The sequence below is a fragment of the Sciurus vulgaris genome (genome assembly GCF_902686455.1).
Source record: "Sciurus vulgaris genome assembly, chromosome: 6".
Lineage (NCBI taxonomy): Eukaryota > Metazoa > Chordata > Mammalia > Rodentia > Sciuridae > Sciurus > Sciurus vulgaris.
The window spans coordinates 104,745,931-104,771,369 of record NC_136466.1 but is presented as its reverse complement, the minus strand read 5'-3'; the positions used below and the strand labels follow the sequence as shown (position 1 = coordinate 104,771,369).

General features: G+C 39.5%; 1 protein-coding gene across 2 annotated transcripts in view; it reads left to right on the top strand.

The window, feature by feature from the left end:
* Positions 1–25,439, top strand: part of RASGRF2 (Ras protein specific guanine nucleotide releasing factor 2) — a 268,468-nt gene extending 243,029 nt beyond the window's left edge. For both annotated transcript variants that reach the window (XM_079145547.1, XM_079145546.1), the window contains exons 24-27: positions 11,612–11,691; positions 13,133–13,250; positions 13,826–13,894; positions 20,715–25,439. In XM_079145547.1, the coding sequence (XP_079001673.1) occupies positions 11,612–11,691; positions 13,133–13,250; positions 13,826–13,894; positions 20,715–20,807 (360 nt within the window). In that variant the 3' untranslated portion in view covers positions 20,808–25,439. The remainder of the gene's footprint in view (positions 1–11,611; positions 11,692–13,132; positions 13,251–13,825; positions 13,895–20,714) is intronic.

Below are 25,439 nucleotides of genomic sequence, written 5' to 3'. Positions count from 1 at the left end.
TCTTTCTCTAAGCCTTGCCCTTAAGTACAGGAAATACTTTAAGTTCTCCATGTAGCTGGAAACCAAGCCTAAGTCAGTCTTTATCCAACTTTGCTTATTCCTTAGGAAAAGTGCAGTGCTCTGAGAATCTGAACTTGACCTCTTAGAGCTCACAAGTCCCTTTATTATAGCAAACCTTGGACTTTGTGAAATAAAAGCCATAGTTTTTAAATATTATTATTTTTAAAGTATTTTATTTGGAGATTATTGTAACTTCATATGCAGTTGTGAAATAATATAGATATATCCTATACATTGCCCCCACCTTCTCCCAGAGGCAACCTTTTTATAACTGTAGATAATATCACAACCAGGAAGTGAATGAACTTTGGTATAATCCACCAGTCTTACTCAGGACTCACCAGCTTTTCATGTCTCTGTGTATGGAGAGGCATTTAATTCTATGTACTTCTATTACAAGGGTAGATTAGGGTGAACGCCACCCCAGTCAGGATACAGCACGGTTTCACTATGGAGGTCCCTTGTGCCATGCTTTGATAGCCATAGCCACCTTCCTTCCATCCCCATTCCCTGACTTGTAGCAATCACTAACCTGTTTTCCATCTCTATAATTCTGTCACTTCAAGAATGGCATATAAATGGAATCATAGGGTATGTGATGTGTTTGAGATTTGCTTTTTTTAAACTCAGCATTAATTCCCTTAAGCTCCATTTAAGTTGTTACATGTATCAATACTGCATTCTCTTTTATTGCTGAGAAGTGTTCCCTGGTGTGGATATACCACATTTGTTTCACCATTCACTCCTTGAAGGACACTTGGGTAGTTTCTAGATCAAAGCTATTATGAATAGAGCTGTGAACATTCATGTAAAGGTTTGTGTGAACATCAGTTTTTATTTCTCTGGGATAAATGTCCAAGAGTGCAATTCCTGGTTGGTGTGTGTTTAGTTTTATAAGAACCTGCCAAACTCTTTCCCAGAGTGGCTGTCCTATTTTACACTTCTACCAGAAATGTATGAGTGATTCAGGTTCTCTGCATTCTTGCCAGAATTTGGTATTATATTTTTTATATTAAAATTTAGCTCACTGTGATGCAAATGTGTACTTTTTAATGGTTCATGATATTAAAATTCTTTTCATGTGCTTTTTTGCCATTTGTATATCCTTTTCAATAAAAGTTAGTATATAGACATTCAGTTGTTTTTTGTACATTGATCTCATATCTATAAACTTGCTGACCTCACTTAATAGGTCTAGAAGGGTTTTTTTTTTTTGTAGATTTCTTGGAATTTTTTTTTTTTTTTATTGTAAACAAATGGGATACATGTTGTTTCTCTGTTTGTACATGGCGTAAAGGCATACCATTTGTAATCATAAATTTACATAGAGCAATGTTGTTTGATTCATTCTGTTATTTTTTCCCTTCCCCCCACCCCTCCCACCCCTCCCACCCCTCCCACCCCTCTTTACCCTCTATACAGTAGTTCCTTCCTCCATACTTGCCCCCCTCCCTAACCCTAACTCTAACCCTTCCCTCCCCCCCATTATGTGTCATCCTCCACTTATCAGCGATATCATTCGTCCTTTGGCTTTTTGAGATCGGCCTATCTCACTTAGCATGATATTCTCCAATTTCATCCATTTGCCTGCAAATGTCATAATTTTATCATTCTTTCTGGCTGAGTAATATTCCATTGTATATATATACACCACAGTTTCTTTATCCACTCATCAATTGAAGGGCATCTAGGTTGGTTCCACAGTCTGGCTATTGTGAATTGAGCAGCTATGAACATTGATGTGGCTGTATCTCTGTAGTATGCAGATTTTAAGTCCTTTGGGTATAGGCCAAGGAGTGGGATAGCTGGGTCAAATGGTGGTTCCATTCCAAGTTTTCTAAGGAATCTCCACACTGCTTTCCAGAGTGGCTGCACTAATTTGCAGCCCCACCAGCAGTGTATGAGTGTACCTTTCTCCCCACATCCTCGCCAACACCTGTTGTTGCTCGAATGGCTTGATAATCGCCATTCTAATTGGGGTGAGATGGAATCTTAGGGTGGTTTTGATTTGCATTTCTCTTATTACTAGAGATGTTGAACATTTTTCCATATGTTTGTTGATTGCTTGTAGATCTTCTTCTGTGAAGTGTCTATTCATTTCCTTAGCCCATTTGTTGACTGGACTATTTGAATTCTTGGAGTAGAGTTTTTTGAGTTCTTTATAGATTCTGGAGATTAGTGCTCTATCTGAAGTATGATTGGCAAAGATATTCTCCCACTCTGTAGGCTCTTTCTTCGCATTGCTGATAGTTTCCTTTGCTGAGAGAAAGCTTTTTAGTTTGAATCTATCCCAGTGGTTGATTCTAGCTTTTATTTCTTGTGCTATGGGAGTCCTGTTAAGGAAGTCTGGTCCTAGACCAACAAGGTGAAGATTTGGACCTACTTTTTCTTCTATAATCTGCAGGGTCTCTGGTCTGATTCCGAGGTCCTTAATCCATTTTGAGTTTAGTTTCGTGCATGGTGAGAGATATGGGTTTAGTTTGATTCTGTTGCATATGGATTTCCAATTCTCCCAGCACCATTTGTTGAAGAGGCTATCTTTTCTCCATTGCATATTTTTGGCCCCTTTGTCTAGTATGAGAAAATTGTATTTATTTGGGTTTGTGTCCGTGTCCTCTATTCTGTACCATTGATCTACCTTTCTATTTTGGTACCAATACCATGCCGTTTTTGTTACTATTGCTTTGTAGTAGAGTTGAAGATCTGGTATTGCAATACCCCCTGTTTCACTCTTCCTGCTAAGGATTGCTTTAGCTATTCTGGGTTTCTTATTCTTCCAGATGAATTTCATAATTGCTTGCTCTATTTCTGTAAGGTATACAATTGGGATTTTAATTGGAATTGCATTGAATTTGTATAGCACTTTAGGTAGTATGGCCATTTTGACAATATTAATTCTTCCTATCCAAGAACATGAAAGATCTTTCCATCTTCTAAGGTGTTCTTTAATTTCTTTCTTTAGTGTTGTATAGTTCTCATTGTAGAGGTCTTTCACCTCTTTTGTGAGATTGATTCCCAAGTATTTTATTTTTTTCGAGGCTATTTTGAATGGGGTAGTTTTCCTAATTTCTCTTTCTGAAGATTCATCACTTATGTATAAAAATGCGTTGGATTTATGGGCATTGATCTTGTAACCTGCTACTTTACTGAAATCACTTATGAGTTCTAAGAGTTTTCTGGTGGAATTTCCAGGTTCCTCTAAATATATAATCATGTCATCAGCGAACAGGGATAGTTTGAGTTCTTCTTTTCCAATTCGTATCCCTTTAATTTCTTTGGTTTGTCTAATTGCTCTGGCCAGAGTCTCAAGAACGATGTTGAATAGAAGTGGTGAAAGAGGGCATCCCTGCCTTGTTCCCGTTTTTAGGGGGAATGCTTTCAGTTTTTCACCATTTAGAATGATATTAGCCGTAGGCTTAGCATAAATGGCCTTTACAATGTTAAGGAATGTTCCCACTATCCCTATTTTTTCTAGTGTTTTGAGCATGAAGGGGTGCTGTATTTTATCAAATGCTTTTTCTGCATCTATTGAAATAATCATGTGATTCTTGACTTTAAGTCTATTAATATGGTGAATTACGTTTATTGATTTCCTGATGTTGAACCAACCTTGCATCCCTGGGATGAAACCCACTTGATCATGGTGCACTATCTTTTTAATATGTTTTTGTATGCGATTTGCTAAAATTTTGTTGAGAATTTTTGCGTCGATGTTCGTTAAGGATATTGGTCTGAAATTTTCTTTCCTTGATGAGTCTCTGTCTGGTTTAGGTATCAGTGTGATATTGGCTTCATAGAATGAGTTTGGGAGGGTTCCCTCCTCTTCTATTTTATGGAATACTTTGAGAAGTATTGGGATGAGCTCTTCCTTAAAGGTTTTGTAGAACTCGGCTGAGAACCCATCTGGTCCCGGACTTTTCTTTGTTGGTAGGCTTTTGATGACTTCTTCTATTTCAGTACTTGAAATTGGTCTATTTAAATTGTTTATGTCCTCCTCATTCAGTTTAGGCAATTCATATGTCTCTAGAAACCTGTTGATGTTTTCGAAATTTTCTATTTTGTTGGAGTATAGATTTTCAAAATAGCTTCTAATTATGTTTTGTATTTCCATCCTGTCTGTTGTGATATTTCCTTGTTCATTCCGAATTTTAGTGATTTGGGTTTTCTCTCGTCTTCTCTTTGTTAGTGTGGCTAAAGGTTTATCAATTTTGTTTATTTTTTCGAAGAACCAACTATTTATTTTGTCAATTTTTTGTATTGTTTCTTTTGTTTCAATTTCATTGATTTCAGCTCTGAGTTTAACTATTTCCTGTCTTCTACTACTTTTGGTGCTGTTCTGTTCTTCTTTTTCTAAGGCTTTGAGCTGTAGTGTTAGGTTGTTTATTTGTTGAGTTTTACTTCTTTTATTAAATGCGCTCCATGAAATAAATTTCCCTCTAAGTACTGCTTTCATAGTGTCCCAGAGATTTTGATATGATGTTTCTTTGTTCTCATTTACCTCTAAGAATTTTTAAATTTCCTTCCTAATATCTTCTGTTATCCATTCATCATATAATAGCATATTGTTTAATCTCCAGATGTTGGAATAGTTTCTGTGTTTTACTCTTTCATTTATTTCTAACTTCAATCCATTATGATCTGATAGAATACATGCTAGTGTCTCTATCTTCTTGTATTTGCTAACATTAGCTTTGTGGCATAATATATGGTCTATTTTAGAGAAGGATCCATGTGCTGCTGAGAAGAAAGTGTATTCGCTCTTGGTTGGATGGTATATTCTATAAATGTCCGTTAAGTCTAAATTATTGATTGTGTTGTTGAGATCTATGGTTTCTTTGTTCAATTTTTGTCTGGAAGATCTGTCCAGTGGTGAGAGCGGCGTGTTAAAATCACCTAGTATTATTGTGTTGTGGTCTATTTGGTTTCTGAAATTGAGAAGGATTTGTTTGACATACATAGATGAGCCACTGTTTGGGGCATAGATGTTTATGATTGTTATATCTTGCTGATTTATGCTTCCCTTAAGCAGTATGAAATGACCTTCTTTATCCCTTCTGACTAACTTTGGCTTGAAGTCCACATTATCGGAAATGAGGATGGATACTCCAGCTTTTTTGCTGAGTCCATGTGCATGGTATGTTTTTCCCCATCCTTTCACCTTTAATCTATGGGTATCTTTTTCTATGAGGTGAGTCTCTTGCAGGCAACATATTGTTGGATCTTTCTTTTTAATCCAGTCTGCCAGTCTATGTCTTTTGATTGATGAATTCAGGCCATTAACATTCAGGGTTATTATAGAGAAATGATTTGGTTTCCCGGTCATTTGGTTCATTTTTAAAATTTTGTTTATTTATTTGTTTGACACAACTTGTTTCCTCCTTTATTTGACAATTCCTTTAGGATAATTCCTCCCTTTGCTGATTTGCTTCTTTGTTTTTCATCTCTTCCTCATGGAATATTTTGTTGAGAATGTTCTGTAATGCTGGCTTTCTTTTTGTAAATTCTTTTAGCTTTTGTTTATCATGGAAGGATTTTATTTCATCGTCAAATTTGAAGGTAAGTTTTGCTGGGTATAAGATTCTTGGTTGGCATCCATTTTCTTTCAGGGCTTGAAAAATGTTGTTCCAGGACCTTCTAGCTTTTAGGGTCTGGATTGAAAAATCTGCTGATATGTGTATTGGTTTCCCCCTGAATGTAATTTGGTTCTTTTCTCTCACAGCCTTTAAAATTCTGTCTTTATTTTGTATGTTAGGTATTTTCATTATAATGTGCCTTGGTGTGGGTCTGTTGTAATTTTGTGTATTTGGAGTCCTATAAGCCTCTTGAACTTGATTTTCCATTTCATTCTTCAGATTTGGGAAATTTTCTGATATTATTTCATTGAATAGGTTGTTCATTCCTTTGGCTTGTTTCTCTAGACCTTCCTCAATCCCAATAATTCTTAAATTTGGCCTTTTCATGATATCCCATAGTTCTTGTAGATTCTGTTCATGATTTCTTACCATCTTCTCTGTTTGTTCAACTTTGTTTTCAAGGTTAAATATTTTGTCTTCAATGTCTGAGGTTCTGTCTTCCAGGTGTTCTATCCTATTGGATATGCTTTCTATGGAGTTCTTCATTTGGTTTATTGTTTCCTTCATGTCAAGGATTTCTGTTTGGTTTTTTTTCAATATCTCTAACTCTTTATTGAAATGATCTTTTGCTTCCTGTATTTGCTCTTTTAACTGTCGATTGGTGTGATCATTCAATGCTTGCATTTGCTCTTTCATCTCATCGTTTGCTTCTCTGATCATTTTAATTATGTACATTCTGAACTCCTTTTCTGTCATTTCTTCTGCCATGCTGTCATTGGGTTTTATTGATGTAACATCTAGATTTGTTTGCAGCATTTTCTTTCCTTGTTTTCTCATATTGTTCAGATATCAGTGGACCGCTGAGATATTGCAGATTTTCTCTGTTGATTTACAATGTCCCTGATGATTTCTATATATATCCCCTCTTAGCCTTCAGTAGGCTGAAGTCTTGGAGGAAGTTGATAATGCGGTGCTCCACAAGGAAGCTGCCTCTCTAGGAGTGGTGGCCTTCAGGTGGGGTATATTCCCTGCTAGTGGGCAGAGGTGCCTCCACTTGTTGACCAATGGTCATCCAAAGGGGACCTAGGCTGTGGGCTGAGGCAAGGCCTGTTTGGGCCTGTGTCTCTGGTTTTACCGTCCTTGTGGGGAAACCTCACCAGGCAGGGAAGACTCACCCAGTGGGGAGGTCTCGCTGGTCAGTTTCCTCCTAGAGGTTCCCCTCAATTTACAGCTACTGCCTGGGCTGGGCTGCCTTCCTCTGCAAAGTTTCCAGGGGCCCGGCCCTACCTCCTGGGCCTGGGAGCCTCACCCTTCGCAGATGAATCTCCTTAGGCTGCCCCTCCTCAGAGAATTTGCCCATAGGCCTGGAACCTTCGCTCCGCCCTAAGCCTGTCTCTGTGCGGCTCTTCCACCCAGAAGCCTCCTAGATCCTGGGACCCTGTTCTGCACCTAATCGCCTGGCTGCGTGGCCCCTCCTCTGAGCAGCCACCTGTGGCCCCGAACAATCGCTCTGAGTCCCAGAGACCCGCCACAGGCCTCTTCCTCCAGACAGCCGCCCAGTATGCCGGTGCGGTCACTAGGAGTCCAAGAAACTCCCTTCGTGCCTCCTCCTCCCACCAACCACCCGTAGCCCGGGGCAATCAATCACTCCGAGTCGAAGTGACCCTCCCCGTTCCTCCTCCTTCTCCAGATAACCCCCCGGGTGTTCAGGAGCAGTCCCTCTGAGTGGCTCTGAATCCACGTGACCCGCTGCACGGGTCCTCTGGGCACCGCCCGGAGCTCTGGTGTGGCCACTCAAGACCAAGCGTCCCACCACGCTTCTCCTCCAGGCAGCCCCCCTGTGTTCAGGAGCTGTCACTTTAAGACCAAACAACTCACCACTCGCCTTCTCCTCTGAGCAGCCGCCTGGAGCGCTAATGCAGTCACTGCGAGTCCAAAGGACCCGCAGCGCTCCTTCTCCTCCTTCTCCTACTCCTCCGGGCAGGCCCCGGGGTTCAGAAGTGGTCAGAGTCCAAACAGCTCGCCACGCAGCCCCTTCTCTGGCAACCGCCTGTAGCTCCCGTGTAGTCACCCGAATCCAAGCGGCCGCTCCTCTTCCTCCTCGTCCTCAGGGCAGGCCCCGGTGTTCAGAAGCGTCGTTCTGATTCCAAACAGCTCGCCGCGCAGCTTCTCCTCTGGCAACCGCCTGCAGCTCTGGTGCAGTCTCTCCGAATCCAAGTGGCCACGCTCCTCTCCTCCTCCTCAGAGCAGGCCCCGGTGTCCTGAGTCCACACAGTTCTCCCCGCCACTCCTCCCCCGGGCAGCCGCCGGAGCCCCAGTGGCTGCTCCGAGTCCCAGCGCTGTGCCGAGCGGCCTCCTTTACGGCGCTCCCAGCTATCCAAGTTCACTGCTCCAGCGGGGGGAGGGGCGTCTCGCTGGCAGTTCTACTTCACAAAGTTTCCTGCGTTCCGGGACCCCCGTCCCATCCGGGATGCCCCCCCAGGGGGTGAGAGTCACCCGGCTGCTTTGAGTTGGTCCCAAGTGTCCCAATATCTCCTCTCTTGAATCCTGAGTCCTGGAGCAACATGAAATGCAGCCACCCTCTAGGCCGCCATCTTGAAAACCTCCTCTTGGAATTTTTAACGTAGACAATTATGTAATTTATAAATAGGAGCAGTCCTTTCTTAGTTTTTATGCCTTTAATTTCCTTTTTTGCCTTATTGCTCTGATACTTCTAATGCTGCATTGACTAGAATGGCAAGAAAGTACATTTTTACCTTGTTCTGTGTCTTGGGGGCAAAGCTTTCAGTCTTTCACCACCCAACCTGGTAGTCAGTTTTTTTGTAAATGTTCTTTATCAAATGAAGGAAACAGTCATCTTTCCTTAGTTTTCTGAGAGTTTTTATAATTAATGGCTATCAAAATATTATTTTGAAGTGAACTTTAAACACTTGGGTCAGAACCCAAAAGCTGGACTCCAACCCCTGTGTTTGGCTGTTTTGCCCCAAGCATCAGGCACTGGCTGAACAGAGCCTATTGTCCTGTCCCGCATTCATCAGGGTCAGTAAGGCACACCTCAGTCTTCTTTTCTCTTCCCTGTTTCTTTTTTCCTTTGAAAGTGGCACTAAGGGTTCACCAAAACTTTAAGAAAGCTTCCTGGCTTCTCTATAGTTGACCTAAGTGATAGTCTTGTCTTGAAAGGATACAAATTCAGGGATAACCAAGGGTTAGGGATGATAGACTAATATTAAATGTATTGTTTCAAATTTTCCTGTAACACCTGAGGAGGCATTAGATAGATTATACTATTTCAACCACATGTATGAGTCACTCCCTGTGACCTTAGCAGGCTGAGGTCACAAAGAGACCTCCAAAGAGACCACTTGTCTGGCCAAGCAACTAAGAAAGCTCTTAGGAACTGTGCAACTCCTTTCTAGGCTGAGGCAGAGTGGTCAGAGCAGCCTTGCTCTGGGCTTACCAGGTGCTTTTCCCATGGGATCTGGAGCATCAGGACTCAGCCAGGCAGCCTGGGAGTGGATATCACCAGAAATAGGTTCTTATTCCCAAAGGCCACTTTGCCATGGAAGAAACTCCAGACCAATATCAAAAATAATGTGCTTTCTCAAGAAATAAAAGCAAGAATCAACAACTGGGATAGATTCAAACTAAAAAGCTTTCTCTCAGCAAAGGAAACTATCAGTAATGTGAAGAGAGAGCCTACAGAGTGGGAGAATATCTTTGCCACTCATACTTCAGATAGACCGCTAATTTCCAGAATATTTATAAAGAACTCAAAAAACTCTACAACAAGAATGCAAATAATCCAATCAACAAATGGGCTAAGGAAATGAACAGACACTTCACAGAAGAAGATGTACAAGCAATCAACAGATATATAAAAAAATGTTCAACATCTCTAGTAATAAGAGAAATGCAAATCAAAACTACCCTAAGGTTCCATCTCACCCCAATTAGAATGGCAATTATCAAGAACACAAGCAACAATAGGTGTTGGCGAGGATGTGGGGAAAAAGGTACACTCATACATTGCTGGTGGGGTTGCAAATTAGTGCAGCCACTCTGGAAAGCAGTATGGAGATTCCTTAGAAAGCTTGGAATGGAACCACCATTTGACCCAGCTATCCCACTCCTTGGCCTATACCCAAAGGACTTAAAATCAGCATACTACAGAGATACAGCCACATCAATGTTCATAGCTGCTCAATTCACCATAGCCAGATTGTGGAACCAACTTAGATGTCCTTCAGTTGATGAATGGATAAAGAAACTGTGGCATATATATACAATGGAATATTATTCCACCATAAAGAATGATAAAATTATGGCATTTGCAGGCAAATGGATGAAATTGGAGAATATCATGCTAAGTGAGATAAGCCAATCTCAAAAAACCAAAGGATGAATGATCTCGCTGATACGCAGATGATGACACATAATGGGGGGTGGGAGGGGTTAGTGTTAGGGTTATGGTTAGGTTTAGGGTTAGGGTTAAGGAGGGTGGCAAGAATGGAGGAAGGAAGGACTGTATAGAGGGAAAAGAGGGGTGGGAGGGGTGGGGGGTAGGGAAAAAATAACAGAATGAATCAAACAACATTACCCTATGTAAATTTATGATTTCAAAGTTACTAAAACTATAGTACATGACAGTACCTGTTTTCCCATATCCTCCATTTTTCTCTTAACTCCCACCCCCCAACCCCCATTATGTATCATCATCCACTTACTAGGGAAAATATTTGGCCTTTGGTTTTTTTGGCTTGGCTTATTTCACTTAGCATGATATTCTCCAACTTCATCCATTTAAGAGCAAATTCTATAATTTCATTCTTCTTTAAGACTGAGTAATATTCCATTGTGTATATACTACAATTTCTTTATCCATTCATCTATTGAAGGGCATCTAGGTTGGTTCCACAATCTAGCTATTGTGAATTGAACTGCTATAAACATTGATGTGGCCGCGTTATATGTATGATTACATGAATGGTATGAATCTGCATCATATACAACCATAGAAACAAAAAGTTGTACCCCATTTGTGTACAATGAATCAAAATGCAGTCTGTATAAATAAAAAACAAATAAATAAAAAATAAAGGCTTTAGAGTAGAAGATATTGCTCAGTCAATACCAAAGCAACCAAATATGCATTTTGAGAGTTTAGATGAACATGGAAAAGATTCATCCTGAAAACTCCCTGACAGGAGACCTTTCCTTTAATAGTCTATATTCTGCACATGCTTTTCAGTTCTTCAGGTTCTTAAATTTTCTGTGCATTACAATTTTTCTTTTTAAACATTTTTCTTTCTTTATGGCTAAATGTGTACATAGAAGCACTTCCTCTTCTCCCCAAGTTGTTCTTTGTTTTAAGCATGCCGTCATTATGCTCTGCCTCTGCATGGAAATCATATCACACAGTGACCTTTGTTCTGGTGAAGGTTTCAGTACCTGCCACTGTAGTGGAGAGCTGGGTGTCTTTTGGCAGTTCACTCTCTGTTATGGTTTAGATATGAGGTGTCCCGCTAAAGCTCATGTGTGAGACAATGCAAGAAAGTTCAGGGTTATGAGAGCTTTAGCCTAGTCATTGCATTAATCTGCTGATAGGGGTTAACTGGGCGGTAATTGCAGGTAGGATGTGACTGGAGGAGGTGGGTCATTGAGGATATGCTTTGGGGGTTTGTATTTTGTCCATGGTGAGGGGAGTCTCTCTCTCTGCTCCCTGGTGTGATGTCCTGAGCTGCCTTCCTCTGCCTCACTCTTTCTGCCATGATGTTCTGCCTCACTTTGGGCCCTCAGGAATGGAGTTCACCATCTATAGATTGCAACCTCTGAAACTGCGAGCCCCTAAATAAACTTTTCCTCCTCTAGTATTTTTCTTGTCAGGTATTTTGGTCACAGCAGTGAAAAGGCTGACTAAACACTATCTTACCAAACCATGGTATTTTCATGACATACTAAGTTTTTTCTTTCTGTTTTAGACAAAAGCTCTAATGGACAAACTTCAGAAGACTGTTTCATCTGAAGGAAGGTTTAAAAATCTCAGAGAAACCCTTAAAAAGTATGTCTATCTTAAGTTCTTCATACTTTAGAAATATGTCTACCTAATCTTGAGAAGTGTATGAATGGTGACCCACCTCCTTCACTGCTGGAAGGGAAAAGCGCATAGGAAAGCATTCCCATTGTCCCAGCATTCGGAGTTTCCTTCTCACTTGGAACTCTGTGGATGCAGTAAGCATCTTACAGGGGCACTCATGGTATGCAAAGCACTCCAAATAAGAAAATGTCACCAAATAAGTTTCTTGAGTCGGTATTTCCTAATCTAAGTCCAACAATTTCCTGTGATTTTTTTAAAATTTAAATATTCTAGCACATGTGATTAGTATTTCTGGATCTCTCTCTCTCTCTCTCTCTCTCTCTCTCTCTCTCTCTCTTTCTCTTTCTCTCTCTCTCTCTCTCCCCCCCTTCCCCCTACCTCTCTCTCTCCTCTCTCCCTCCCTCCTTCTCTATCTCCCTCCCTCTCTTTCTCTACACACACACACACACACACACACGCACACACACACGCACACACACACATACAGCATAGAATTTATTCTCCTGCAACTAATTTTCTCATGATGTAGCATGTAAACTTGACTCACTCTGGCAAAACATTAGTCTTGTGATGGTATGAGTGAAAGAAAGCTTAAGAGTGATAACAACAACAATAGCAACAACAACGATAATGTAAGAATTATTTACTGAATTTTTACTGAATGACAGACTCCATGCTAACTACTTGATACATCTTATTTAAACCTCACAACAAATCTAAGAGATAAGCTTTTCTGTCTCCATTTTAGATGAGGGAACTATAGTCCAGAAAGTTTGCTCAGTGCCACTGACTAACTGGTCGACTGGGATCGAAAACCAGTTCTTTCTGCACCAAAAGTCCATATTCTTAGCTTTAGACCTCTTTCAGGAAACCAGTTATCCAGTTATTCCCCTCCCCTCCAAAAACAAAACAGGTGACTCCCTTTCATGGGAGCTGTAATATCAGTTAAGTCTCTACTTTCTAAAATATTGAAGTACTAACTAAAACAGAGAACAAGTTTACTATAGTGTGAGTCTCTGACCATAGTGATTTTCCCACCCAGTTCTTCATGATGTCCGTCCACCAGTGAGGTGAACATAGGGGTTTTCCCACATGCTTCTGCTCCTCAAAAAAGTATGGCCAATTTACAAGTGCTGCAAACAATTCCTGCTAGCAAACATTTTGTATTTGTCCCTAAGTTATCCTGTTGTTGGGATATGCCATGCTCACATTAGTAAAGCATGGACTGTAATTTTGTATTGTATTCTATTGTGAAATCTGCATATCATGAGTGTGTATCTGACAATGAAATAAAAAGTCTTTGTTCCTCAGGATGGAAGCAGCGCAGTTGCTTCCTGTTTAAATTGGGGAGGGAAATGGATAGTCATGCAGATGAGCGTGAGAACAGTGCTTCTTGGTCTTGCAGTTGTAACCCCCCAGCAGTTCCTTACCTTGGAATGTACTTGACGGATCTGGCATTTATAGAAGAAGGAACACCAAACTTTACTGAAGAAGGCCTTGTCAATTTTTCCAAAATGAGAATGGTAGGTGATAATCTTATAATTGACTTGTGTTCATGACTTTAATGGCTTACAGAGAAGAAGCTCGATAAAAAAGTCAGTGTTTGCTTTTTAATCTCAAGGGAGAAGAGGTGGGGAGACTAGGGCTAATACTTCCTGTTGGCTTATTGAGATTTTTGGCAGTCTTTTCCGCTTGCCATCTGGGTCAAGGGGATAAGGAATAAAAGTTCAAGGATGACTTTCTAAGTCTGACCCATGGTAGATAGGAGCTGAAGGCTTCTTGCGGGACAATCGGATTCTGAACACCAAGTTAGAAGCAAGGAGCCATGGACAAGGGCACCCAAGGTGTCCCTCTCCCAAACCTGTGACCACCTGGTACCAGCTGCTCCTCCAGTTGTGGATTCAGTATCTTCTTGCTGTTGGAATCTCATACAGTTCCTAGAAGGACAAGAAAGCCCCAGGCATAGAAAATCATGAAGTGGGCTTCACCTGCTGGAGGAAGGACTCTGGGAAGAGGCCTCAGAGGAGTGCCTTGTGCTACAGGAAATACCTTTGCTCTGCTTTTGTTACTGTTGCTATTTTTTCTCTCCTCCTGTTAGATATCACACATTATCCGAGAGATTCGACAGTTCCAGCAGACTGCCTACCGAATAGACCATCAGCCAAAGGTAAAACACTGTGGTTGTGAGGGAATTAAGAAAGAAAAAAGAAACTGGCAATTAATGAATTGGAAAACAACAACAGAGTTGATCAGTAACACCAAAACTGACTCATAGAAAGGACCAATAAACTAGGAAATCTTCAGCAAGCCTGAAAGGAAAAAAAAAAAAAAGACAAAAAGAACATCAGTGCATCATCTATCGATTTTACATCTTCTATTTCATGTGAATCTTCCCCTCTTCTTCTGTTTGCAACACCATTCCATTCCCAGTATTTGTGTGTGTGTGTGTGTGTTTGTGTGTGTGTGTGTGTGTGTCTCACTGGGGATCAAACCAGGGCTTTACACATATCAGACAAGTGCTCTACCTCTGAGCTACATCCCTAACCCTCCAAACACTTTAGAATGCAAAATCCGAATTACAAATTACAGCTGGCACAGCTCTCTGAAATACAAAGTGAATTACACCCCCTGCCCCCCACAAAACATCTTATTGTCTTCCTATTGCCCTTAGGATAAAAAAAAGTCGAAGAAAAATTCCTGATGTTACTAAGAAGTCTTGTGTTGCTGTGTTATGTGGCCCTGGCTTTTCTTGATTCATTTCACATGACATACCTCCTTACTCTCTCTGTCCCAGTCACAACTGGTCTTTTTCTTTTTTAAAAAAAGGCTATTTTTAGGGGCTGGGGATGTAACTCAGTGGTAGAGCACTTACTAGCATTTGTGAGGCACTGGGTTTGATCCTCAGCACCACATAAAAATAAATAAAATAAAGATATTGGGTCCATCTACAGCTGAAAAGGAAATTTTAAAAAGGTTATTTTTAAAGGTAGCTTTAGCTATCTGATATCACAACCAAGGAGGTAATACAAAATTTCTACATATCTCACAGTTTTCCCTATCATTAAAATCTTAACATTAATGTAGTACATTTTAAAATTGATGAACCAATATTGATACATGATTATTAACTGAGGATCATAGTTTATTCAGATTCCTTTATTTTCTAAAATGTTTTTAATAGGGCTTTATAGTTATATGTAATAGTGGGGTTCGTTGTCACATATTCATATATGCATGGAATACAATTGGCTCCATTTTAATCCCCAGTATCTCACTTTTTCTCCCCTCCTCCTTTCTCTTCCTGCTCCCCTTCTTTTAACCTAGTGGTCTTCTTTCTATTTATTTATTTATTTTTTATTTGGTGCTTTATAACTATACCTAAATGTGGGATCCACTGAGGTTTATACATACATGTGCATAGCATAATTTGATCATTTTCTTTCCATAGTTCCTTCCTTTTCCTGGCCCTCCTCTCTCACCCTCTATCCACTTCCTCTACTCCACTGATCTTCCTTCCATTTTCATGATATCTACCTCTTTTTTAAAATTCCTATTTCTCTCTAGATTCTACAAATCAGAAAACATTTGACCTTTAACTTTCTGAGTCTAGCTCATTTCACTTAGCATGATATTCTCCAGTTCAATCCATTTACTAGCAAATGACATAATTTCATTCTTCTTTGTGGCCAACTACACTGCATTGTGTATATATACCACATTTTCTTTATCCTTTCATCTGTTGATGGGCACCTGGGTTGGTTTCAAAACTTGGCTCTTGTGAATTATGCCACTTTAAATATTGATGTGGCTGTATCAGTATAGTATGCTGAGTTTAGTTCTTTTGGACAAATACCAAGGAGTGGGATAGCTGGGTCATATGGTGGTTCCATTACTAGTCTTCTAAGGACAGATTTCTTTACATTTTACCTAATGTAATTTCTCTGTTTCAGGATTCATTCATATCATATTTCATTTAGGAGTCAAGACTTCATAAGGTCCTCTTGATTATGGCAGTTTCTTAGACTTTCCTAATTTTGATGATCTTGACAGTTTTGAGGAGTAGTGGTGGTTTTCGTTTGTTTGTTTTCTGCAGTGCTGGGGATCAAACCCAGGGCTTTTGCACGTTAGACAAGCTCTCTAATGCTTAACTACATCCCCAGCTCAGCTCACACATTTTGTAGGATGACTCACTGTTGGAATTCATCTGATGTTGTATTCATGATTGGGCTGAGACTGTGGGTTATTGGAAGGAAAATCACAGAAGTAAAGTACTATTTTCATCACTTCATACTGACAGTACATACTATCAACATAGGTTATGACCTTTGATGTAACCTTCATCTTCTGGCTAAGCTTGGGTTTATCAGACTTCTCCTCTGTTAAATAACTCTTTTATCCTTCTTTCCCATACTGTACTCTTTGGAAGGAGTCACCATATGCAGCTCACATCCAAAAGTTACATCTCAGCCCTTTTTATTTTTTATTTTGAGACAGGGTCTTGCCACGTTGTTGAGGGTCTTGCTAAGTTGCTAAGGCTGGCCTTGAACTTGCCATTCTTTGGTCTCAGCTTTCCAGGTTGCTGGGATTATAGGCAGGTGCCATTACATGGAATTCTTGTGAACACAAAATTTATTTATTCTACCCCCATTTACTAATTTATCCAATTATTTATTTTTTTATATGAATAAATGGATTTTATATTCTGGGTGATAATCCAATAATACTTCTCTCATTTTGTTGTTGAAATTGTATGATTTGGCCATTGGGTGCTCTGTCATTGACTTATTGTACATGCCCCCATCAGTGTGGTGTTCTCTCTTTTTCTTTTCTTTTTTGAGGACTTACTAATTTGCTGCCACTATAAGATACTACAGGCTGATCTTATATGTTTCTGTCCCCAATGCTAGAATCCGATATTTCTCCTGAAACTCTAACTCCTTGTATTGGAGAATGGTGTTAGAAACCAAGATATAGATTCTTGGTATGCTCATGCTACAGAAGCTCATTTCTCTTCGGTCCTCAAGAACACAGAAATACATGTGTATATACTAACCCATGTTCATATGCATACAAGTATTTTCATGTGTACCCAAATGTATTTGTTTTAAGGTGTACCCAACTTCACACTGAAGCCTCCAACTCTGTTCTGTCACACATGAGTCATCCTAGCCCCACTGATGTTTGCATATCTGTAAATGTTCATTCCAACAGTGAGAAATAGACTCTTCTTTAATAGCCCCGCGGTTTTGCTTTATTTCAGTTTGTTATAGGGTTTTCCATATTTCTGTTTGGGATGCTCTTCTTTCTGCATTGCATGGTTAACTTGTTCACAAATTAGGTATCACTTTCTCAGGAACTCCCCACAATTTTTAGCATTTATTGCACTAAGTACCTCTATTTTCCAACACTCACTGCTGGAGTTGCCATTTTACTTGTATCTGTGTGCCTGTGTGTACACATGTAACATCCACGAGGGTCAGAGTGAGCCTGTTGTGTTTAGTTTTATAGCTCCCAGCATCTTGCATAGTGCCTGGACTGTAATAGATAATAAATGCCTCTTGAATTAAACCAAGTCAGGATAAAAGACAAAGTTGTCATTGTCACTGTTACTGTTCAGTTTTGGGCTGGAAAAAATAGTCAAGCCAATGATGCAATAAAATGTTGTAAAGGGGTTAAACATTTGGAAGGTGAAGATTAAATGTTATAATTCACAGATGATTTAACCAGCTCTCTAGAAAATTCAAGAGAAAAATGGATTAAGGAAGCATAGCAACCTAACATGAAAGCCAACGATTTTCAACACAGGATAATACCAAGCTGAAATATAAAAAACCCTCTCATTTGAAAAGCAGCAAATCAGCATGGTTGCACACACCTGTAATCCCAGCAGCTCAGGAGGCTGAGGCAGGAGGATGGAGAGTTCAAAGCCAGTCTCAGCCAAAGAGAGGAGCTAAGCAACTCAGTGAGACCCTGTCTCTAAATAAAATACAAAATAGGGCTGGGAACATGACTCAGTGGTTAAGCACCCTGAGTTCAAACCCTGTTACCCACCCCCACAAAAAAGCAACAAATCTGTTATGCCTAGGATTATGTGGAACAAGAAGTATATAAGTTCTTTATATGCATGAACTGAAGTGCATGCAGGAGGTACTGATTAAATAGCTCTATCAAGTTTATAAATTAGAAGACTTTTTATATAGATGTCCTCAAATTAATCTGTACTTTCATTGAAATCCTAATCTAACCCCAAGACAGCTTTTCATGGAAGTTGACAAACTTACTCTGAAATTCATAAGGAACCTTAAGTGTGTGGGGGGAAGAACTTTGTGAAAATAACAGCACGTGAGAATTTTTCCTTCCAAATACAAACACATATCCTAAGCTAAAGTAAATAAAATAGGATGCTATTCCCATAAGAATACAAATTCAATGGAGTAAATTCCAGATACACATTTTGTCAATATGAAAATCTAATATGGGATAAAGAAGGAACTTACCAAAAGCCAGAGAAACTGACTTCCATTTAATAAGTGGATTAGGAATTTGAACTCTGCATCTTATACCATTCAAAAAAATAAATTTTAGATGAGTTTTTACCTAGATATAAAAAGAAATATTTAAATTATTCAAATAAACAGGATGCAACATTTATGACCTTTAGATTTGAAAGACCATCTTTACAGAATACAAAAACTTTTAAAGACAAGCTTGATAAAGTTTACTACACAAAATTTACTACATGAAAATGTCATTCTGTAAGACAATGGACAATTGCTTATAAAGTCAAAATGCAAGCAGTAGACTAAGATAATATTTTCAACACATAAAGAGTTGAAATAAAAGTATTCATATAAATATGAATTATGAAAAGCATAAACAACTTAATAGAAAAATTGATACCTCTGTGAGCATTTAATTCACAGAAGAAACAAAAATGGTCAATAAATATTTGAAAAATGCCCAACTTCACTTATAAAAATTGCGAATTATAATATCATCCTCACCTGCTAGATTAGCAAAAATTCAAAAGATTGATAACATAAACATTAGTCAGGATATGGGAAAACAGGTACTGTCATGTACTATAGTTTTAGTAACTTTGAAAGTCATTTTACATCATCCTTTAAAATTAAAATTTGTAGGGCTGGGGTTGTGGGTCAGTGGTAAAGCACTTGCCTAGCATGTGTGAGGCACTGGGTTTGATTCTCAGAACTGCATAAAAATAAAATAAATGAATGGAGTTAGAGAATATCATGCTAAGTGAAATAAGCCAAACCCAAAAAATCAAAGACTGAATGTTTTCTCTGATATGCAGATGCTAATTCACAATAAGGTGGGGACAGGGAAGAATAGAATTACTTTATATTAGATAGAGAGGAGTGAAGGGAGGGGAAGGGGCATGGGGGTAGGAATGATAGTAAAGTAAAACAGACATTATTACCTCATGTGCATATATAACTGCATGACCAATGTGATCCTACAATTTGTATTTTCAGAAAAATGAGAGATTACACTCCATTTATGTATGACCTATCAAAATGTATAAATGCATTCTACTGTCATGTACAACAAATTAAAACAAAAAATAAAGGACCCTCCACAACTAAAAAAATATTTAAAATTAAAACTTGTACATGAAGCAACTAGAACTTGTGTATACATTGCTGGTGAGAGTAAAATCACACACCCATTTTGGAAAACTGCCCTTGGAGTTTTCTTATAATGTTGAGTATGTATTATGACCCAATAATTTCTCTCCAAGGGGGAAATGAAGATATGCCTCTTAAAAAGTCTCATGTAAAATGTCCATAACATTTTTTAATAATAGCCTCAAATTGGAAACAGTCCAAGTGTTCATCAACAGAGGAGTAGATAAGTGAACCATGGTATATTTCTACAATGGGACACTGCTCAACAATGAGAGTAAATGTCCCTGATACAAACCATAGCATGCATGAATCTCAAAACGTTTATGCGCAGTGAAATAAGCCAGATAAGAATGAGCTTATGCTGTATGATTCCATTTACATGCAGTTCCTTGGTAGACAAAATTAATGTGTGATAGGAATCAGAGCAGCAGCTGCTTCTGTGAGCCGATTGACTTGGGAAGGTGCATGGAGGAGCTTCTAGGTGTGATGGAGTTCTGTGTTGTGTATGTATGTAAATTACATGGGTGCATACATTTGTCAAAACTGATCAAATTATTCATTGCTCTTATATTTGTTGTATCTCAATAAAAATAGGGAAATATTTTCATGGAGAATACCCTATGCCCCAACATCTTTATTTTTTTTTTCTTTATTTTTTTTTTTTTTTTTTTTGGGTGCTGGGGATCGAACCCAGGGCCTTGTGCTTACAAGGCAAGCACTCTACTGACTGAGCTATCTCCCCAGCCCAACATCTTTATTTCTAGCATCATTTCCTTTCATTTCACTGCTGGTGCCTACCCAAGCATAGCATTCATATATGAGCATCAGGAAGCTTGCTAACAAGGATTTCCCTGTAACTGTAATGGGAAAATATAGACAGCAACTTAACATCTATCAATGTATATCATTAAAGAAACTGGTATATTGCACTATCAATACTGTAAGGCAGTTAGAACTCTTCGTATTGACATAGGAGCATTCCATAAGTTACAGTTAAGAGAGGAAAGCAGAATATAATGTAGGACATGCTTTCAACTATTGAGGACAGGGGAAATGGTTTCTGAAGTACATGTAATGTCTGTAAAGATACAATAACACATTTGGGAGAATACACGCCAAATGGTAACAGTGGTGCCTCTTGGGAAAGCTACCTGGGACAGAGGTGGGAAAGGACTAGAGATGTTTGATTTTTTAAAAAAGAGAATATATTGACAACATTTTTTAGTTATATGAAAATTTTAAATGTTTAAGAGAAAATGTTGAATGTGTCAGATTCCATTCCGAAATGTTTGTACTGGTGTTTTGAAAGAAATGCAAGCTGTGATGTCTTTTTTTCAGGTCACACAGTACTTGCTTGACAAAGCCCTTATCATAGATGAAGATACACTTTATGACCTGTCACTGAAAATTGAACCTCGACTCCCTGCTTGAAGATCTGGCCTTGCCCTGAGACCTCGGCATTTCCATGGAAAGGGGACAGACAGAACTGTGCATGCCATGCCTCACACGGTGCAGCGGGGACTGGGGAAAGGCAAAGCTAGTCTCCTGTCTGCACTGAAGAAGATGGAATTGGACTGAATTTCTGTCTCCAGCCAGAGCAAACCCAGCTGTGTGGGTCAAAGACAGCTGCTTCAGCCTTGGGTGGGAAGATGAAAAGACTGATGCTGTAAAACTGATGGTACATTTTATGTAAGGGAATGTAAGATGGGAGAGGCTTGTAGCCACTTTCATGAAGCTGGTAAGATGGTAAATTTCCCTCTGTCCCATGTTCTATTAGAACTTGGAGACAAGGGCCCACAGAAAAGACCTGTGATGTTTCTCTGGCACTTCACTGGCCTGGGCACCCCTGCCAATCTTCTCCTACGATTTATCTGCTTCCATGACATCTCCTTCCATTACAAGCTTCACAGAAAAGCCGAAGCCTCCTCTCTAGGGCCAACACATCAGCAGTGCCAGCCTCCAGCATGTGCATGGTTCTCAGTGCATTATAAATATTTATATTTGAGGAATGGTGTGTTCTGAAACTGCCTTTTCAGTCTTTAGGCAACAGGACAGGAAAAAAATAATGTTAAAACACAAGTGGATTTGTTGGTAACATTTCCTTAATCAAAAACATTAGACCGTGCCCTAGAGGATTTCAGCCTCTGGCCATCTTGGGGGTGGGGGCGGGGCTTCTTCCTGAGACTGGTGGTCCTAAGAAGCTCCCCCCTTGGAGAGGCAGCTGCAGAGTTTGCAGAAAGGTGCATGCCACCTCACCGACAAAACTGTGGAACCAGAGAGAAGGCCACAAAGTGCGATGGAGAATAATGAGTTTCATTGCTAAGTGAAAATATATACCTAAAAATCATCTTTGTACCTCGTTTTGCTTGTTTCCTTTTCTCCAGTAGTATGATAGGAATCTTCCAATTTACACAAACTTTTTTTTTAGGCTCACTATGAGCATTGATTGTATTTTTAAAAAACTGTTCTGTGGGATTTTCTTTTGAAAACCCACACTTCCATGTGCTGTTGGTAGACAGTTCTCCCCAGTCCCAGGCATCTTTGAACATGATTTTGAGATCTTTCTGAGTGAGAATCCTGTACAGCGTGGGAACTGAGTGCAACCACCCAACAGCTCTCACGGCAGAAAACCAAGTTCAGGGGTTAGTCCTGTTACCCAAGCCTGGGGAAGAGGCTTCAGTTTTACGGAGATTGTCAGTTGTGGAAGAAACAGGGCTATCTCATCGTTTACCTCCCTCTTCTCTTCTCAGGGAGACTACTGCTTTAAAAGAAGAAAAAGAAAACACGACAGTTATTATTACCTGAGCCTGTTGTACCTGACATTTTCTCTTGAAAGCATGAAGCTTATTAATGCTATGAAAAATTGATCTGTCTGGCTGTTTTCCCTCTTCCTTTGCACTTTAATTCTTTTGGTAGAGCTAACAGCTGATTAATAAATTCCACCTGCTGGCTCTTAAGACCCAGTGGAAGAGCTGGCGTTGACAATGTATTATAGAAGTAGAGAAGGTACATTGTTTTGCACAGTGAGGGCCATCTCTGTACATACTTCATAGTGAAATATCAACTAAGGAAAAGAAAAAATATAATATATGAAGACCATTCCAAAAATATTTTCTATAGCTCATATTAGCCAACAGTGTAGCATTAGGCCCAAGGAGGGTTAATTATGGATGCTTTACTTTTTTTTTTTTAAGTTGCTTGTTTGTTCTCTTTAATTTCAAACAAGAGGTTGACCGCATCTTGATGCATGCTGAAAAGCATGACTGTGGGGTTCTCACCATGCATACTTTGTGATTTATTTCTCAGTGTTCAGAAACTGAGGGCTTGAAAAAAATACATGTCAGTTGCATCAAACACCTCAAGTTCTTGCAGAAGAAAAACTAGGTAAGGTTAGCTGTCTTGGCTCAAAAAGAGAAAAGTCTTGGAAGGTGGACTAAAACCAGAACAAATCCATGAGAGAACCACACACATACCTAGTACCTAGCTTCAGGCAAAACACCACTTGGAAAGTCAATGCCTTGTACACTACCAGGAGTCTCACAGTCCTCTGGAGGGAAAGGGATACCTCTATGTGCACTTTCCTTGGAAGCTTGGACCCTTTTCTCTGACCCCAAATGTCCCAGAGGCACTGCCATTTTTATTAAAGAAAAAGAGGAGGAGTTTCAAATGCTCCTCCTCTTTTGGAATGCAGCTTTTCCACACTAGTGACAAAACTTTTGAGCCTGTTTCCTGTAGAATGTTGGAAGTGCCTCTCAGTGGTCAGACATGACTTTTAGCATCTTATTGAGTTTAATGCTAACTTTACTGTTTTCTTGAGTCACGAGGCCCTCCTGTTTCCTAAAACTAAAGCGAGAGAATTTCTCCTCCAAGAGAGTTCTTTTTGACAACCTGCATGATGTGTGGGCCAGCTGAGATAGGAATGCATGTTTAAAATAATAATAAGGGCTGGGGTTGTGGCTCAGTGGTAGAGCATTTGCCTAGCATGCATGAGGCCCTGGGTTCAATCCTCAGCACCACATTAAAAAAAAATAAAGGTATTGTGTCCACATACAACTAAAAAATTTAAAAAATAATAATAAGCAGAAAACCTCAATTTGGTCACATTTAAAATTCCCCAGAACAAATTCATGTTGTCTCTTCTGACTGCTAAAGTCTCAGTCTTCTTCTAAGCCTTACGTATACTGTGGCACACAGCGTGTGCTCGCCCGGCTCTGCCTGCCTGTATTCTATTCTATAAGACAGGTTCTGGGGGGAGGTCAGCCTCTATCAGTCAAGTAGCAAACATGCGTACTACAAAATTAACCCAGAAAATCAGAAGTAAAATCCAATTTCATGCTTTCAAATGAATACATTTTGTACTGTCAGCAGAATCGTCATGAGGTTTGTAGGGAATGCCTTTGGTTATTAACTAAGACATTCAGTTTTGCTACAGGGATAAGTCTTTTACCTAAGCTGATATATTTTTTGACAGATTCAGGCATGAAGTAGAACATTGTCACTTTTCCTTAGTGTTTCTGTGAAGGAATTTAAAGAGGAAATTTTAAACTACTCTTGCAGTGTTTCCAAGCTGCTCTCATAATGTCCCCATTGCTGTCCAATTTCAATGTACTACTTATAAACAAACGAAACTCATGGATACTGGATAATTTGGAAGAGAAAATCCATTATGTGCCTCTTTGGAATGTGTGGTGAATCAGTATTTCTTTTCTCACATTGTGAAACAAGATTTTGGGCCAGCAACAAGCAAACAGCTTTTAACTAAAAGACGTAATACAGTAGAGACGTTATTCCCAGTAAAGTTAACTTTCATTTAAAAACAAAGGATTTCCTTACTTTTCAAAGTTTGATTTTATTCCCTCTGAAAGAGGATCTCTCTTTTCATTTTGAACTGCATGTTTTTTAACAACCTGCAAAAAATGTTTACTACTATTGAAATGGCATAAAAGATAAAATATCACCGAGTATGGTGGCATACGCCAGTAATTCCTGCTACTCAGGAAACTGAGGATGGAGGAAGTTTGAGCCCAGTGTAGGTAACTTAGTGAAACCCTGTCCCAAAATACAAATAAAAAGAGTTGGGGCTATAGTTCTGTGGTTGATTGCTTGCTGTGCACTGTGCATGAGTAAAACCTTGGGGTCAATCCCCAGTACTGCAAAAAGAAAAAGATGATCTACTATTTATGGCCAGACTAATGTCCACTGGCAGAAGGAATCAGTAAGTGAGATTCATTTTCATTTCTGTATGAAATTTTGTAAGTTTAAATAATGACTTGATTACAGACACCACTGTATGATTCCTGGTAATAAATCTAATCAGAGTGTCAGTTCTCAGTGCCCACTGGTGACTTAAAATGAAGAAGGGCAGAGTGAAAGTGGGAAACAGTCTTGTTTAGGTGTAAATACATGAATGATTCAGAAAATTATTCATCTCAGGTGCCACACAGCATGACATTAACATTAGGATTGATTGTACTGATCTGATCTGCTTGAGGAAAATAATAGTTCTATTTAATGATGTTGAACCACTGTCTTCACATAACCCATTTCAACTTTCATTAGAAAGCTGGAAGTGAAAGTGTACTGGACTAGGCATCCCTGCCCTGAGTCCTAGCCCAGATCTGCATCCGCTAGCTAGAAAAACCTTAGGCCAATGTTTACACCTCTCTGAGCCTCAGTTTCCTCATCTGCAAGATGAGGTCAAATCGTAATTTCTGTGTGTCTACCTCACAGGGCTGTCATGAAGACCAAATGGCTTAGAATGTAAACTGTAAAGTGCTGTCCAAATGTGAGGTAACCTGATTACCATCCTTAGCTCTCTTTTTTGCAAAGGAATTAAATGTATTTCTTTATTATTTGTGTGTGTGTGTGTGTGTGTGTGTGTGTGTGTGTGTGTGTGTGTGTGAGTGAGCTGGACAAACATATGTCAGTTGGAGAAGCATATTGTGTCCAGTATTTAGCAAATCTACTGATATTTGTGATTCCGACAGAGGGGTTTGTGCTGTGGCCTAATACTTGCCAAGTGAGGTGTAGGTTATGCCTATATGCAAATTAAACTGCACCTTT